Here is an 18,256-nt window from a genome sequence, read left to right on the forward strand (position 1 = left end):
TATATTCTCCTCAGAAAATGACTATCCCAAATGGAGTGGCCTGTTCCTGTAATACAAGCAGGGAAAGAGGGAGTTTAATGAACTAAAATTGTATTTTCCCCTCCTTTTCTCCAACTATTCCTGCCAGACTTTGAAGTCCTCTACAGTGCTTGCCAACACCCATCACACGAACACCAATCAATGAAGATTCGGAACTGCAGCAAGGGAAAGTAGGTTAAAATTAGTTTGTCCATCACCTCCTATATTCAAAGCTCTTAGACGATTTTCTAATTCACAGAGAAAGACTGGCAAGCAGTCCATTTGCTCTGCATACAGGAAATTATATAAAAAGAATTCATCATAAGCTTCAACCCACATGAAGGATTTCAGGCATCCTCTGAAGTTCATATCCATGACACTTATATTTGTAAACCTGTTAAAAATTCTCCTTTCCCCTTCCTCTAGATCTGAGACAATTTTCCTTTAGTTGCTGACAGTACAGTGATCAGGGGTTACTGAAAAAGTACATGTTGAACTAACAGCAAATATGTGTTTAAGAATTGACAAAATTTCACTTCTTGCCCTTAAAAATTTAGAAAGACAATCCAAAACCAAAAAAGGAAAATAAAATACCAAATAGAACTGCTTTAACAAAATACCACAGACTAGGTAGCTTACAAACAACAGAAAATTATTGCTCAGTTTTGGAGGTTGGATTCCAAGATCAAGGTGTCAGATGGTTGCCTTTGGTTGAGGGCCCTCTCCCTGTTTCATTGCTGCTTCTTTCTTGTATCCTCAGGTGAAAGAAGTGGGTAGAGATCTCTGGAGCTTTTACATAAGGCAATAATCTCATCAATGAAGAATCTACCTCATGATTTAAGTACCTCCCAAAGGCCCCCACCTCTTAATGCCATCACATCAGGGATTAGGATTTCAACCTATGAATTTGGGGTGGAGGCACAAATATTCAAACCATAGCAATAACTGAATGTTAACTCAAATTATGGACCTGGAGTATATAAAAGACAGACCTCGGTCCTTTTTCCCAGTGTGCTTTCCCGAGTAAGCTAATGAAGAAGACATGTGCTCCACATGATTACGAGTCCAGGTAGGTAATATGCATGAGTAAAATAACCTCTTCATAGAGAACATTTCCTGACTCTAGAAGCAGCCACCAGTGACCTCTGGGCAATAGCTGCCATGCAGGCTGGGTATTGCCAGACCTTGCCATTCTTTTCAAGGAAAGTAAAAAAATGAGTATTTTCATGTGAAATCTGTCCATTTTATTTTTATTTTTAATGTGTTTTTATTGCCCTATCCATTTCGCTTAGAGCACTGGCCCGCGGACTGAAGGGTTTCAAGTCAGTCCAGGTAAAGGGCACATACCTTGGTTGCAGGCTTGATCCCTGTCCCTGATCAGGCTGTGCGGGAGGCAACCAATAGATGGGTCTCTCTCACATCGATGTTTCTATTTCTGTCTCTTCCCCCTCCCTTCCATTCTCTCTAAAAATCAATGGAAAAATGACCTGGGGTGGGGATTTAAAAAGAAGAGAAAAGTAAAATGTATTTATATGAGAGAGAGGAAGATCAAGGGAGAGAAACATTGATCAGCTGCTTCCTGCATGCCCCATACTGGGAATCAAGCCCACAACCTGGGCATATGTCCTGACCGGGAATTGAACTGTGACCAGCTGATTCATAGGTCGATGCTCAATCATTGAGCCACATTAACCTCTCTTTAATTAAAAATACCAGATAATAGTTTGCTGATCAATAAACAAAGTATTTATTCAGCACCCATGTGCCGTGCACTATGCCAGGCACTGTGGTGGATACAAAAATTTAAGACATGGTCCCTGCCCTTAAGGAGCTTACATTCTTATGAGGGAGACAAAACTAATACACATGAACCAGCTACAAACAGTACAAAAAATATATAATTTCGTGTAAGAGTATATCGTAGACTTGACGCTTACAGGGATTCAAAGAAGAAAGACAATGAAATGGGCCTTAGAGACAAAATTTCTTGAGGAGTCGGGAAGGGTCAGGCCTTGAAGGACTGACCAAACTACACTGAGGCTCCTGTTAGGTAGAAGTAGGAGTAAGGTTCAGACAAAGGCAAGAGGTATACATTTGATATGGGGGCTAAGAAGTCACTGTGGATTTCTGAGCAGTGAAATGACTTGACCATAAAAAGCTCACCAGCTTTCATGCAAATTCATATAATATGCAAATAGCTTAGGGGACATCCTATAGGACACTGGAAACAATGGCATTTTTTGACTACAACACAGATGGCACTCATCTGTCAAAGGAAAACACAGCCACAACATAAAATGCAGGCTATCAAGGATGGGCTTCTAGGAAGCCCTTTATGCAACATGCCAATAGCTCCAATATTTCCTAATTCCCATAGACACCAGAGTCAGAATGAGACTTCATTACCAAAATCCAACACTTGGGCGCTCTCTGCTTAGAAATACTACACAAGAAGTATGAAAGATATTAGGACATATAAGAGCGACATAGAAAAAGAACAAGTGGAAGAGGGAAATGTAAATCCATAGGGAAAAAAACCCCACACCAAAATGTATGTAAAATGTTATCTCCTAGGGAGATGCAATTTGTACGCCCATTTAAAAAAAAAACAACACCACGAACATATATTGTATTTCTACAACAAAAATACTATGCCTTAGTCAGGTGTGCTTATCAGTATTAATGGTAGAATTCAAGAATCCCTTAAATTATGTTAGGTAAATTGGTCACAAAATTCCATACACTGAATCTCATTTTTCAGTTGATTTGCATTATGAAAAAGAAGGGTGTTCTGGAAGAATCGAGATGGAAAGGTAAGTTGGAGAAGAGGTGAGGACTTTTCTTTATGTTCAGGTAAGCCTAGGTAACCTGTTTACAACATAGGGCTAGGGATGGTGGTAGTGGGACTGGCCAAACTGGTAAGAGGACAGTGATTGAAGTGACCACTGCCACAGTGGAATTCTGCCACTAGGAATTCTCATACCACAGAGAAATCAAAATCCCATAACTGACTGTGTGTAGGTCATCAATTCAAAATTGGTTTCCAGTTTTACCCAGTCATTAATATGTACAGACATTCTCTACTTAAATGAACTCAGTGAATAGATTTTAGGATTAAAAATTTACCACAATAATTCCATAAACTGGGTAACTGAAAGTTAACTAAGGGAGAAAAAAATAAAACTAGAGAAACTTGTTTAAAAAAATAATTAAAAAAACTCTTCTTAATTAAATTCAAGCTTTCTTGAATAAAGACATAACAATTTAAAAATCCCATAAGAATTCTGCATTCCAAGATTGGCATTTAAATATTTTTTTAAACCACTCAGGAAAAAAAGCAGTCCCATTAACCTACATTCTATAAAATCGCAACAATCATATTCAAAGTTACCGACTAGCAGCATTAAAATATTTAAATTTCATTCCTTATGCCCATTCCATTTAGACATTAAAATACTATTCACTTCAAAATCTGAAAATTCCTGTTTATAATGTTGAATCTGAAGTGTCATCTTTGAGGGAAATCTCACACTCTAGAAAGCTACCACTTAACCAGTCTACAACTACTTGGAAAAGGTCCTGTGTCTACGTGGTGTCTATTAAAACTATTCTGAAATAATCTCTTTTCTTGGGATGCCATTTTAGTCCTCGGGGTTCTCTGAATTATTTGGGCATGTGATGCAAACCTGCTGAGACCCAGGGAAGTGAGTATTTTGGATATTGAACCCTAGGCATGAAGTTCCTATTTCTGTGGAACTTAATTTCTACTTGGTTTGGAAGATAAACCAGGTACTTGGCTCTGAAAAGCTTCTTAGCTTTTCATGAAGCAAATGGCAAATGTTAACTAGCCAAAGGCCCCGGAGAAATATATCCCTGTCTAACTGGTACCTTGTTCATCTGGCTCCCAAGTCAACATTGTAACTTGATGTCCCGGTCTAATGATCCTTCTGAGGCTTTACAAAGGTGGCGATGAGTCTTTCCCTGGATTTCTTAATGGAGAAATGCAGACTAAATAAGATGCCACATTAACTTTCTGCCTATAACTGAACTGTCCAGTATCTGAATTCCTGCTGTTATAAGAACCATCCTACTGCCCTGGCCAGTGTGGCTCACTTGGTTAGAGAATCATCCTATGCATTGAAGGGTTGAGGGTTCAATCCCTGTTGGGGTGTAAACTGGAGGCAACTGATGCATGTTTCTCTCTCCCATCGATGTTCCCCTTTCTCTCTAATCAATGAAAATATCCTCAGGTGAGGATTAAAAATAAATAAATAAAAAGGAACCACCCTAACCTACATCATCTGACAACTTGAAGTTTTGCAAAACCCCGATGAGAACAGTCTGCGCAACATAAACAAATGTTCCTACTGGAGCTGCCATCTGAATTAGTGAGGTGTATATACAGCCACATATTATCAGCCGCATATTTCCAATCCTGAAATGAAATCCAGTCGACAGCTGTGGAGACACATGAAGAGTGGGCATGTAAACTGCTCCGAGCTCAGACCTACGCAGGAGCTGGAATACAATCTCATCATGTAAAAGATCACACACAAAAGCTTTAATTAGTGAGAGAGAGATGGAATTCCGTTTTATTTTGTCCTCTCTGAAACTTCCATTTACACCATGGCCTCGTCTATCAAAGAGGAGGAGGAAAGAGCTCTGCCTTTCACCACAGAACTCAAGCACGCGTGTACTTGTTCGACAGAGGCGGCAGGGTATGTTTCTCCAGTTTTTGGCTCCGAGAGGTTACACTTACAGTACCAGTGCAGTGAGGAACCACCGGCAAACTGCTGGAAATGTCTTCTGGATTAGTCAGTGTACCATTTCATAAAGTGCTTCTGGAGTTAAAATCTGTCAAGCTGTCAAAAGTGTCCACACTTTTGCAACACAAAGGATAAAAGAATCCCAATGGGTGTGTCTTGAGTCCTTCCCGGCTGGGTCTCATTGTTGGCACTGCTGCTTTACCCGCCCAGGCGCTGGCCCTCACCCCAGGCGAAGCCTCCTGGCCGCTCCTCAGGTAGTGGATTGTAATTTGGATCCTCATCTGGTGTATCAAAAATAGCTTTCCTAAAAAACAGAAACCGATATAATTCAGTCCCAGAATCATCTCAGGTCCTGAATGCTGCAAGGTCGAAAAGATCCCATGAGGTTTCAACCAATGGACTAGCATTACATCTGCCTACCAATGAATTTATATATTTTTAAAGGTATTCACAATTGTTTCATATTTATGTTAGCCTTTACCTCCTTTACTAATTTTAAGAGAGAAAGAGAGAAATACGTTGGTTGCCTCCTATATGCATCCTGACCAGGATTGAACCCGAAACCTGGATATGTACCCTGAGCAGGAATAAAACCAGCAATCTTTCTATGCATGGAATGATGCTCAACCAAGTGAGCCACATTGGCCAGGGCCTCCTTTACTAAAAAAAAAAAAAAAAAAAAAATCGTTTTTTTGTTAATCCTCACTCGAGGATATTTTTCCATTGATTTTCTAGAGAGTGGAGGGGCAGGGGCGGGGGAGGGAGAAAGAAAGAGAGAGAGAGAGAGAGAGACAGACAGACAGACAGACAGACATTGATGTGAGACACTTAAGAGTGGCTGCCTCCGGAACACATCAGGGATCGAACCTGCAACCCAGGTATGTGCCACTGACCAGGAATTGGACCCTTCGGTGCACTGGCTGATGCTCCAACCATTGAGACACAAAGGCCAGGGCTCCTTTACTAATTATTTATTTATTTTAATTTTTTTAAAATTTAATTTTTTTTTTTTTTTACTAAATTTTTTACATATATATTTTTACTGATTTCAGAGAGGAAGGGAGAGGGAGAGGGATTGAAGAGTCAAAGATGAGAGAGAATTATTGATTGGCTACCTCTGCATGCCCCCTACTGGGGTTCGAGCCTGCAACCTGAGCATGTGCTGTGACCTCCTAGTTCATAGGTCTACACTCAACCACTGAGCCACACCGGCCAGGCTCCTTTACTAGTTTTTAATACAAAAGCAATACATGTTAATTATAGAGAAAACAGGAAATGTATGAGTAAAATATCCAAAATTCCCAGAGATAATCATTTTTGGTGTTTTCATTATTCTTCCAGAACTTGTATATATTTAATTTTACAAAAGCTAGATCACACTTGTGTTTTGTAACCTGATTTTCACTAAATTTATCATGGATGTCTCCCCACAATCACTGACAGATGAATGAATAAACAAAATAGAATATACATATGGAATATGAAATTCTGACACATGCTACAACATGGATGAATCTTGAAAGCAGTATGCTAAGTGAAATAAGCTGGTCACAAAAGGATAAATACTGCATGATTCCACTTACATGAGGTACTTAGAGTAGTCAAACTCATGGAGACAGAAAGTAGAAAGTGGTGATTGTGAAAGGACAGGGGGAGAAGGGGACGGGGAGTTACTGTTTAATGCAACAGTTGCTAACCGGTGGTCCGTGAGGTTCAAAAGGTGGGCAACCGCTGGTTAAATGGATACAGAGTTCATTTTACAATATGAAAGGAGTTCTGTGGATGAATGGTGGTGATAGAAGCACAATGTGAATGTACTTACTGCCAGTAAACTGTACCCTACAAATGTATAAAATGATAAATTCTATGTTATGTGTATTTAATCACAATTAAAATTTTAAATAAATTAAATGTCCAAAAACTTTAAAGCAGCATCTTCTATTTACATTCATATTTCTAATTGTACTTGCCCACAGTTGATAAAATTAGAAGCGTATCTGAAAACTTCTATTTTATATTGGGCTCAGGAAAAGCATCTGTGTTTTAATATGAGCTCCTTTAATTCTTACAAATTAACAATAAAAACAGAAGCATTTGAGATTTGCTTCCCAGGATGTCATCAGTTAGATTCAAATAGACTCTTACAAAAATTCTCTACAGGTTTGGACAATTCTAACATTAACACAACACACTTACCCCATCCTCTTACCCAATAAACATACCCAAGATGCCCCCCAGTGATCTTTTCACAACCTGCTTAAAATCTTCCCTCCTCCCCCACACTGTACAACCCCCTTCAGTGCTCCCAGCCCACAGCTGAGGAGGCTGGGCCATGGTTCCAGGCTGCAGTTTCCTCTGCATGGGAACCCTATGAGAGGCCCACAGCGAAGGGCCCACCATAAATCCACGACCACGCTCAACCTGTGTAAAACCTTTCAGTAGGAGCTGTGCCAGAACCTCTGCACTCCTGCGAACCAACGTGGAGCTCTCAGGGCTGGGAGCCTGCAGGCAGCGGCCTGTGATGTGAGTGCCACCTCAGTGCCCACCACACCCTGCATGTGGTCCTGGGGCCCGAGGGAGGGCGATGGTAGGGGGCTGTGCACTGGCCCCAATCTGCTCTCAGTGCATAAGTTCAGAGAGAAACATGAATGAATAATAACAGAAAATGGTATTGGAACAGTGGGATCAACAATTTTGCACAGGAAGCTTTGGGAGATGATGTTTACTGTTGTTTGCCTCAAATTGGGACAAAATTGAAATAACAAGATGAGTTTGGTGTTTTGAAAAGTGTGAAAGCTGCTAGTGAACTCTCCTCTCCTCTATCAGGAGAATTAACTGAAATTAATGAAGCTCTTGCAGAAAATCCAGGACTTGTCAACAAATCTTATTATGAAGATGTTTGGATGATCAAGATGACACTGAGTAACCTTTCAGAACTAGATGAACTAATGAGTGAAAAAGCATATGAGAAATACATAAAAGTCCGGCCTGTGTGGCTCCGTGGTTGAGCATTGACCTATGAACCAGGAGGTCACAGTTCAATTCCTGGTCAGAGCACATGAGTGGGTTGCAGGCTTGATCCCCAGTTAGGGGGCGTGCAGGAGACAGCTAATCAATGATTCTCTCTCATCATTGATGTTTCTATGTCTTCTCCCTCTCCCTTCCTCTCTGAAATCAATATAAATATATTAAATTAAAAAGAGAAAAAGAAAAAAGAGTAACTTTGCAGTAGAGAAGCCTCACTGACACCGGAAACAATCAGTGATTACTACCACTTCGACAAATGCAACAACCTGAAATCCTGTCCTAATAGGCTGCAATTAGAAGGATGCAATGTCACTTCTCGATAGTCCTGCCAAAGATGCAAAACCTGAACCTAAATGTGAAAGAACATTAGTCAAAATGGGCCTATAATCTTCACAAATGCCAATGTCACGAAAATAAAGGAAAGCCTGAAGAGCTGTTCCAACCTGAAGGAGACCAATGAGACATAACTACATGCAACCCCTAGAGCTGAGCTGGATTCTTTTGCTATCAAGAACACTGAGGACAACTTCCAAGTGTGGAACAGGGTTTGAGGATTAACGTTCGCTTACTGATTTGGACTACAGAAGAAATGTCCTTGTTTATAAAAAACACAACTAAAGGGGGTCATGGAGCATTATACTGACAATGTACTTTGAAATACCCAAGGGGCTAGGGGGAAATCCTTTGTCCATGATCTTACGGCTATCAAACTAGGAAAGAGTAAATACAATACCCACTGCGTTTGACGAGGATGTGAGGAAGGAACACTTAATATGTTGCTGGTGGAAATGTAAACCTGAACAACCATTCTGGGTGGTGATTTAGCAATAAACAAAATAGCAATTCCACTTTTAAGAATTTAACCTTGGAAAATAATCATGGATGTGTGCAAACATTTAGCTACAGGGATATTCACGACTCCAATCATAGAAGGGAAAAGCAAGAACTAATGTCAATGTCCATCAGTAAGGGATTAGTAAAATTATGTTATATTGATACAAGGTATATTGTACAGCTGTCACAATTTTGTAGAACATTTATGATGAAAGAACAATTATGACACATTATTTAAAAAAGATTATAAAAAGCATTTTTAAAAAGTACACATACAGCTCTAACAGGTTTGGTTCAGTGGATAGAGCGTCGGCCTGTGGACTGAAAGGTCCCAGGTTCGATTCTGGTCAAGGGCATGTACCTTGGTGTGGGCACATCCCCAATAGGAGGTGTGCAGGAGGCAGCTGATAGATGTTTCTCTCTCATCGATGTTTCTAACTCTCTATCCCTCTCTCTTCCTCTCTGTAAAAAAATCAATAAAATATATTTTTTAAAAAAAGTACACAGACAATAAAAGACTGAAGAACACATAAAAAAGTTAACCATGTTATATCTAAGAGGTGGGATTATGGAGGATTTTGCTTTCTTTGTTTTGTTTAACTATTCTATAACCAACATTTTATAATATAAAAACTTACATTTCATTCCTCAAGTGAACTCTTTTTAATACAGTATATCCCAAGGACACAAAATTATGGAGTAGAAAGAGGTCCTATGAAAGCTCTATCTCCAGGAAAAATGAAGTGCAAAAACGAAGGGACTTGGTTAAAATCACATGGCTGGTCGGTGGAACGGCCTACACCCAAAGCTAATTCCACTCTAATGCTTATCTCTACCACTGTTTGTATTTTTTTATTTTAAAGATTTTAAAATTATTATTGACGTTTAGAGAGAGAGGGAGAGGGAGAGAGGAACATCAATGTGAGAGAGAAACACTGATCAGCTGTCTCCTGCATGCTCCCTACCAGGGATTGAGCCTGCAACCTGGGCAAGTACCCTGCCTGAGAACTGAACCGGCAACCTTTCGGTGCACAGGATGATGCTCAACTGAGCCACACCGGCCAGGGTACTACCACCTGTTTGGAAGGCCAGAAATCCCACCATTAAAAACTTTCCTCTAGAAGGTTTTGCCCATTCTGCTCTTACCTCTCTATAAACTTTCATAAACCCCCAGGCTCCTCTCTGGAGCAGGAGGTGCTAGTGGTCATCCTGGACAGCAGTTAACAAGTCAGCCTCGGGACATCCTGAGCCTGTGAGCCCCCTCCTGCCACCAGCCTGGCACTGTCTGCTCCTCCCACACAAACGCTCCTCAACTGCGGCGAGATGGCTCAATCTGTAAATATTTACTGACCTGAACATTGATCATGGACCCTGTCCCAGTTTACCTGCAACAAAACAGTAACCTGGTGTTAAGTACTCACAAAATAGATGGTGTTTTCAGAATTCTTATTCCACCAGGCTGATTGGGAAATACATCTTCCAAGAAAAAATATATGTGTCCGACTGCAATACCTAAAGTCAACCAGAAATAAAGGAGGAGGGAGAGGATTAAAATTTTAATTGCAAGTGAATCTACCAACATAAGTTCCTTATAATTAGGAAGAAATATCAATATAGTAAGAATTAGAAAACTAATATTATAATCTTTGAGAATATAATTATCAAATAATCCCATAATAGCTATTAAAGAAGGATAAACATGAAAAATAGTGACAAAGTTTATAAGTAACACAATAGAAAAGTAGTGATAAGACTCTTACCCAAGAGGTCCACAATGATTGAGTTCCCCAACAACAAGGAAAAGCCCATGAGCACCCAGGGTAGAAAGGGGGCCTGGAAATTGAGAAGGCCGAAGAAGTTCATGCGGACATAAGGGTTCCTTCGGCTCCACACGTAGACAAGCATTATTGTAAAGGCCTGGCCCAAAAAAACTAAGCTCACAAACAAACCAAAAACCTAGCAGATGGCATTAAGGAAAATATCAACATTAACAATGTAATAGGGAAGACTGGGCAAAAGAACTAAGGATTGTGTTCTAACAAAAGTCTGAATTAGGAAAGCTAAGCATTAGTTACTTACATCTTTACAAGAAAAAGGCCTGAAAATAATTCCCCAGAGCAATCTGGCAAAAACCTGCTTAGGCCAAATTATTTCAAAGTGTTTTTCTGCTTTCATGAGTTTTTGCCTTTTTGGAAAATGTGTTAATTGTTTGGTCAATAATTGAATTAAAGTTCACTCACCATTAGCACCTTTACAGAGGGTGAATAAAGCCAACTGCAGCAAAACCATCCTGTCAGACGGACTACATTCAATCTGTTATATGGTTGACAATTCTTTTTTTTTTTTTTAAATAATGTATCAGTTTTGGTAGTAACCAAATAAATGCCTTACCAACTTTATTTAAAAGTGAAGCACACCATGAACAATAATATAGGGTATCCCCCAAAATATGTAAACACACTTTGAGTAATTATAAAGGCAGTTTTATTAAAATACATTTCACTTTCAAAACTGAAAATGCTTTTTGTATACATTTTTTGGGGAATATACATATACATATACATATGTATGTATATAGACAGATAGATATAGACATATCACATCTTCTTTATCCATTTATCCACTAACAGACAGTAACCCACCTTGGCTAGAAGTTCCTCTGACGTGCTCATAGTAGAAAAGCATCCTGTCTAACCTCCAGGCTTAGACACTGGCACATAAAGTGTGCTGTACAATAAACAGTAGTACCCTAAAGCTAGAATCTGGAGGTCTCTGTTTGTTTAGAATATCTAGTGAATTGTGGGAGATGGATGAAACATTTTAGGAAGAGAGAGGTTGGTACATTTTCCTATGTTTGTTCTATTTGTTGAAGGATACAGTCATTAAAAATCCACCAAAAAGGAACATAAATACAAAGTCTGCTGTCCGACCTCGGAAAGAGCCTTCTTCTAGCATTCGACAGTAACGGTATCTTAAGTTTCAGGTTAAGAAAATGTTAAGCACACAAACATGAAGAAAGTAAAATTTAATGTATTATGTAAGAATACTTGGACTCCACATCATTTATAAGTCAAGCCTTTTTTCTGTAAGAATGTTTATTATAAATGGTAGTATGGTTACTTCTCTCTACATTTTATTCAACTTCATATTTTACAAAAACTGTTCCTAATTGGGGAATCCAGCCAGATTCTGGATAAACATGCTCCCAGTCACCTATTAAACCTTTCCAAATCCGTATCATCTTTTCCACGTCCAGCCACACCAGAGCCTGCGTCACCCTTGCTTTTGCACACCTCACTTGGAAGAAATCTGCATCAAGAAGCCTTGAGTGGTAATCTACTTCTTCAGGCTGGTAGAGTACTTCTATACTTCAGTCAATGAAGTTGCATTTAAAAAAAAAAAAAAAAAAAAATATATATATTATATATTGATTTTTTTTACAGAGAGGAAGGGAGAGGGATAGAGTTAGAAACATCAATGAGAAACATTGATCAGCTGCCTCCTGCACCCCCCGGGGATGTGCCCACAACCAAGGTACATGACCTTGACTGGAATTGAACCCGGGACCCTTCAGTACGCAGGCCGACGCTCTATCCACTGAGCCAAACCAGTCAGGGATGAAGTTGCATTTTGATGAAAAAATTTAATTATCAGAAACTTACCAGAATATGCCATATAGGAGACAAAGGAATCCATCCTAGGGCAGGAATCCTGTCACCCCCTACATGGCTCTCAGTCTACTGCAGGTTGAGGTGAGCTGTAACTGCCCTCTTTCCAGAGGGTCAGGGTGGAGGAGGAAGATCTGCTCAGTGGCCCCAATTACCATATGACCAGAGCACAACTCTTTCCTGTGTCTCAATAAACTGGAACACGACAAGCTTGGCAGATATTATGGCTCTGTCTTTTAGCCAGTAGAACCAGCAACTAAGATACAAGATCTCAAGTTTCCATTCTTCACGAGCCCACTCCCAGACCTGTATCAAAGCTCTATCAATTATCACTATATTCAACTTGTGTTTTACTACTTGGTACCTGCTGATGTTACTTTGTAAGCATGCATCATTCAAATCACTCCTCTCCCTTGACCATATTTGCAAGTGACTTAGAGGCAGAAATGTAATCATTTTATGGTTAAACTAGAAACCTGATGCACGAAATTTGTGCCAGAGTAGGCCTTCCTCCCCCCCGCTGCTGGCACTGGCTTCCCTCCAGCACCAGGGCCGGAGCTTCCCTCCTGCCTTGGCAGGCGCCTGGGACCCCGGGCTTCCCTGGCAGGGGGAAGGAATTAGCATATTACCCTTTTATTATTATAGATACCTCCCCTTTGAACCAGCAGTGACCTACAAACACCCTCAAAACATTACTATCTGACCAACTACTCTGCACCATTGAGCCAGTACCTAGAAGTTACAGCTAAAATGTTAACAAAGCCCTAGCTGGTTTGGCTCAGTGGATAGAGCATCGGCCTGTGAAGTGAAGAGTCCCAGGTTTGATTCTGGTCAAGGGCACTTGTCCGGGTTGCAGGCTTGATCCTCAGTAGGGGGTGTGCAGGAGGCAGCCAATCAATGATTCTCTCTCATCATTGATGTTTCTATTTCTCTCTCTCTCCCTTCCTCTCTGAAATGAATAAAAATATATTTTAAAAAATAAATAAAATGGTAACAAAAATAACAGGATTAATAGTTTCAATTTAATTTTGTATTTCCTAAGTGAACCGAAAGTTTTTATGCTAACCCCACTTAATAAAGGATACAGAAATATCATGTTAAATAAAAAATTGAATCCAACAGGCCCAAAAAATAAAAAATTGGTGATTAGCCTCCATATCTGTTAAAAGAAAAAAAACCAAGAGAGAGGTAGATTAAGTAAAATATACCAAGAAACGCTTCCATATTAAGACAAAAGAGATATCCTCTGACTATGATGGTTGAAAGGCCATGGGGGTGATACGATGTTCTGAATCAAAGAGTGGGGCACAAAATCTGACACTGGATTTTGAAAGTCTGAATGATGTCACTCAACTCCTGCTATCTGTAACGATAATAGGACAGAAATCTTGAAATTGTGATTGTCTTTAAAAAACAAAACAACAAAAAGAGCCCACACCTGTGCACTCTCCCTCTTGGGAGCACACCTGCTCCTGAGCCTTTCTAGTTCCCTCTTCTTCCCCCCAGGGACCTGGTACCTTTGTCTCTCTCTCTCCTAAGCTCCAAGGGTCCTTTTCTTTTGCTTCCGTAACTTGTTTCCTGAACCTACACAGCCCAGCTGGCTCACTTCTACTACCTCTGTAACTTTCTAAATAAACTTTCTCTTATAATTTGGAAAAAAAAAAAGCCCACACCCCATGGTTAAGCAAATTATAGAAAAAGTTTGATGGAAAGACTAGGTTAATTTGCATAACAGAAAAGAGTGCTTTCATATATGTAGTATCACAATTTAATGAGTAGTCTTGAGACACCAGAGAAAAACTCTAGGGATCTAATACAAATTGCTAAAAAATGTTTCTATATTAAGTAGCCCAAAACACCCAGAATAAAGAGTAACTGTAAAGCAAATATTCAAATTCTAGTCTGAACTAATAGCTAACTCCTGCCCTGGCCGGTAGCTCAGTTGGTTAGAGCATCGTCCCAATAAGCCAAAATTTTGGGTTCAATATCCAGTCAGGGCACATACAAGAAGCAACCAATGAATGCATTAAAAAAAAAAAAAAAAAAGCCAATTTCCTACAAGTAAAGACCTAATGCTCTAATAACTAGAGTCTACTTGGTAGATATAAGGACACTCATGTTCGTTCTTGTTGGAAATTACTCTTCCCTACCCAACCCATGGAGCTCACAATCAAAACAACTTCTCACAATGGTAGAGCACTTAACATTTTAAAGTAGTTTAACATATTCTAGCAGCTCATGTGATCTTAATCCTGTGTCCACCATCCCCATTTCATAAATAAAACTAAGAATACTTTTAAAATGCTTGCCCAAGAACACATGAATTGTAAAGGGAGACTCTGAACTCAAACCTAGAACTTCTAACTCCTAATGCAGATTCCCAGTATCAAGAGTTTAACTCCAGGCAAAGCCAAGCAATTATTAACTTGAAGCAAGACTTGGGTGGAGCTACAGCACTTCGAAAAGGCCATGTGAGTATCAAAGGAAGAGACATGACAAGAGTCCACAGGGCTGCTTTAAGTATTATTAAACTCGTAAGAACTGGTAACTAATAAAGTTGAAACAATTCAGTTCTGCAGTACTAGACTTTAGAGCCCTCCATCTCACCAGGACACAAACATATAAACAAGTGCAAGTCTGAGATAAGAGAGAGGAAGCATTTACAAATACCCGAGGGACACAAAAGAGATGGTCACATAAAAGCTTCTCTTGCAAGGCAAGCTGGAGTTCAGTGGGTATAAAGTGAATGAAACACATTTGAAACAGAGTGAATAGCATGTATAGAGGCAGAATTACTGGTTTTTGGGTCTCCTATTCCAACTATAGCCTATATGAACATCCTGGAGCAGGAAAAGACATCTCTCCTTCAGCACTGTAATTACTGGAAAGGACTACCTTCCACTGCAATCTAACAAACTGGCATGTCGTTTAAGATGTCAATCTTTTGAGTTTTGTCAGTATAATCTGATCCCTGGAAGATGGATCACTTTAAATGCACTAATAGCTGAAACCGGTTTGGCTCAGTGGATAGAGTGTCAGCCTGCGGACTGAAAGGTCCCAGGTTCGATTCCGGTCAAGGGCATGTACCTTGGTTGCGAGCACATCCCCAGTAGGGGGTGTGCAGGAGGCAGCTGTTTCTCTCTCATCTATGTTTCTAGCTCTCTATCGCTCTCCCTTCCTCTCTGTAAAAAATCAATAAGATACATTTTTCAAAAAATAAATAAATGCACTAATAGAGGAAGGAGCATTTGAGATCTTGCTCCCCACCCCCACAGTAGCATATTTTGTCAGTTTGGCTTAAATAAACTCTTATAAAAGTTCAAAAATAAATAAATAAAATAAAAGCACTAATAGAGTTGAGGGTCCTTCCCTCCTGGGGGCACGCTCACACCTTTCCCTTCCTCCACTTTCCCCCCAGGAACCTGTTACCTCTGCCTTTCCCTCTCCGAAGCTCCAAGGGTCCTTCTTTTGCTTCTGTAACTTGTTTCCTGAGCCTATGCAGCCCAACTGGCTCACTTCCACTATCCCTTTAACTTCCTTATTTTTTAAAAACTTTATTGATTTTTAAAATTTATTTATTTACTTATTTATTTTAATCCTTACCCAAGGATATGTTTAGGGAGAAGGAGAGAGGGAATGAGAGAGAGAGAAAGAGGAAGGGAGGGAGGGAGAGAGAAACATCAATGTGAGAAACATTGATTGGTTGCCTCCTGTATACCCCCTGACCATGAATTGAACCCCAACCTAGGTATGTGCCCTGAACGGGAATCAAACCTTCAACCTTTTGATGTACGAGATGATGCTTCAACCAACTGTGCCACCCAGCCAGGGCTATTTATTGACTTTTAAAGAGAGAGAGAGAGAAACAGAGACTTGTTGTTCCACTTATTTATGCATTCATTGGTTCTTCTTGTATTGGTATGTACCCTGACCAGAGATCAAACCCGCAACCTTGGTGTATCCAGACGCCGCTCTAACCAACTGAGCTACCCGGCCAGAGCTTGTAACTTTCTAAATAAACGTTCTCTTACAAATTGAAAATAAAATAAATGAATAATAAAATGCACTGATAGAGCTGAGTTCCTGAACTGGACAATGGTGATAACATCAACGTGTGGGTGTGTCAGGTGGCAAATGCACAAAATAAGGGCATCTTGTGAGATTCTACCCTGGGCAGTTACCTGGTCAGTCTCTCAAATGCAATATTTAACTCTGAACCAGTGATTCCTAAATATAGGAACTGAACACATCAAAGCAGAACCATGCAGGGAACTTTAAAAAATCCACACAGATTCTTAATTCCTAACCTTGGTTATTCTGACTTAGTACATGATGAGGAGCTTGAGAATCTCTGCTTGAGAATCTCTTAAACATTCCCAATTAGGCTGCAGAATCTCTGATTTATACCTCCCACAATAAGACTTATAAGCAGATATTCCCACTGATTTCTCTGAATTATTTTTTGAGATAGTATATAATTGGCTTTGCTATTAAAAAGAAAGAAGAACAAGTTTAAAAACTGAAACATCATGATTGTGATGGACCACTTACTTGGAAGTGTTTAAAGATTAATTCAGGATTGAAGTACAGCTGAAAAGGTGTGATCAATTCCAACTGCTGAAATAGAGAAAGAGCTACTTAAGCAAATCAAATCAAGAAGTAAAATTTCATCATCTACAATGAAGGATTAGTTGGGCTAGCAATTTCCAACTCTCAGTCACTTAGACTGAATCCTTTAAAGCCACCGGGAGAGGCTGGTACACAATTCTCTAGAACTGGTACAATTCTTTGTATCCTCAATACCCAACAAAGAACAAAAGTTTGTTTTATATTGCAATAGTTGATGCTGGCCTGAAGGCATGGGATGCAGTTGGAGATGTATATCTCAGATATGGGGCAAGTAATGAGCAGGGGCTCCGAATCTGAGAAATGAAGGCCGGACCTATAGCAAGTCAGGGCGGCGGGAGCCGCCCACCCAGAAAACGTGTCTGAGAACCCTGGCGATGGCCAAGTGGCACCAATGGCCAAGTGGTACCGCGGTGACTAGTGGGGGAAAGTCCGTTACAGTTGGGTGAAGCAACACATCTCACTCAAAAGAAATGAGACTCGCCAGGCCCAGGCAGCTTCGTGGTTGAGTGGCCACCTATGTTAGATTCCCAGCCAGGGCACAAGCCCAGGTTGCGGGCTTGATCCCCAGTGTGGGGCATACAGGAGGCAGCTGCTCAACGATTCTCTTATCACTGATGTTTCTATCTCTCTCTCCCTCTCCCTTCCTCTCTGAAATGAATAAAAATATATTTAAAAAAAAAAAGAAACAATACTCAAGACCCTGCTTCCAGCCAACCTCTGTAATCACACTCTGTTTAAGACTCTTGCCTCTGGACAACTTCCAGCTTTCTATTCTCAATATCTAAGTTTCTTCACAGGCGGACTTTCCCCCACTAGTCACCGCGGTACCACTTGGCCACTGGTGCCACTTGGCCATCGCCAGGGTTCTCAGACACGTTTTCTGGGTGGGCGGCTCCCGCCGCCCTGACTTGCTATAGGTCCGGCCTTCATTTCTCAGAAACTGACCTGCAGTCCTGATTCCCCCAACCCTCCTGCAGTAGCACTCCCTTCCCGGTCACTGGCTAATCAGTCTGAAAGCGATTCCCAACCCCAGAGTGAACCCTGTCCACCTCCACCCACCCTGAGACCAAACCATCTGGGCTTCCCGGAGGCCCAAACCCGCTTCCCCAGGACCCGGTCCTGATAATGAGAAGCTGGCGCAGCATCTGCTCACCACGGCGGCGGTGGTGAGGACGCAGGCGGTGGTGTAGGCGCGGCTGACCGGTGGGATCTGCAGGTACTCCAGCCGGAGGCTCTGGTACGCCATCTTCCCCACCGCCGCCGGCCCCCGCCCCACTTCCCCTTCCGCCAGTCAGCCCAGCGGCGGGGCGGGGC

At 40.8% G+C, this 18,256-nt stretch overlaps 1 protein-coding gene and 1 non-coding gene across 3 annotated transcripts; both read right to left on the reverse strand.

The window, feature by feature from the left end:
* Nucleotides 1–4,551: 4,551 nt before the first annotated feature.
* On the reverse strand, nt 4,552–18,239 carry DERL2 (derlin 2). 2 transcript variants are annotated; one of them, XM_008156736.3, is made up of 7 exons: nt 18,096–18,237; nt 16,865–16,930; nt 13,399–13,472; nt 11,523–11,616; nt 10,406–10,601; nt 10,067–10,157; nt 4,552–5,088 (listed from the first exon to the last, which is right to left on the reverse strand). In XM_008156736.3, the coding sequence occupies exons 1-7, from the start codon at nt 18,186–18,188 to the stop codon at nt 4,983–4,985; spliced, it is 720 nt and encodes a 239-aa protein (XP_008154958.1). In that variant the 5' UTR covers nt 18,189–18,237; the 3' UTR covers nt 4,552–4,982. The 2 variants fall into 2 exon arrangements, with proteins under 2 accessions (XP_008154958.1, XP_027988820.1); XM_028133019.2 differs by lacking the exons at nt 10,406–10,601; nt 11,523–11,616; nt 13,399–13,472 and having other exon boundaries at nt 5,002–5,088; nt 18,096–18,239.
* LOC114228137 (small nucleolar RNA SNORA42/SNORA80 family) lies at nt 7,065–7,200 on the reverse strand. The gene has a single exon (XR_003614236.1). It is a non-coding gene; the product is annotated as a small nucleolar RNA SNORA42/SNORA80 family (small nucleolar RNA).
* Nucleotides 18,240–18,256: the final 17 nt, after the last annotated feature.

The sequence above is a fragment of the Eptesicus fuscus genome, chromosome 20 (genome assembly GCF_027574615.1).
Source record: "Eptesicus fuscus isolate TK198812 chromosome 20, DD_ASM_mEF_20220401, whole genome shotgun sequence".
In the NCBI taxonomy this organism is placed as follows: domain Eukaryota; kingdom Metazoa; phylum Chordata; class Mammalia; order Chiroptera; family Vespertilionidae; genus Eptesicus; species Eptesicus fuscus.

What these genes read in the sequence shown, in the direction of transcription:
- DERL2 (XM_008156736.3), bottom strand. Translation starts at nt 18,188, where the DNA reads ATGGCGTACCAGAGCCTCCGGCTGGAGTACCTGCAGATCCCACCGGTC. An exon ending in TTATTTAACATGATATTTCT is followed by an intron (nt 11,617 to 13,398) that starts GTATCCTTTATT and finishes CTGAAACTTAAG; the next exon opens with ATACCGTTACTGTCGAATGC. An exon ending in AATCATTGTGGACCTCTTGG is followed by an intron (nt 10,158 to 10,405) that starts GTAAGAGTCTTA and finishes GGTTGACTTTAG; the next exon opens with GTATTGCAGTCGGACACATA.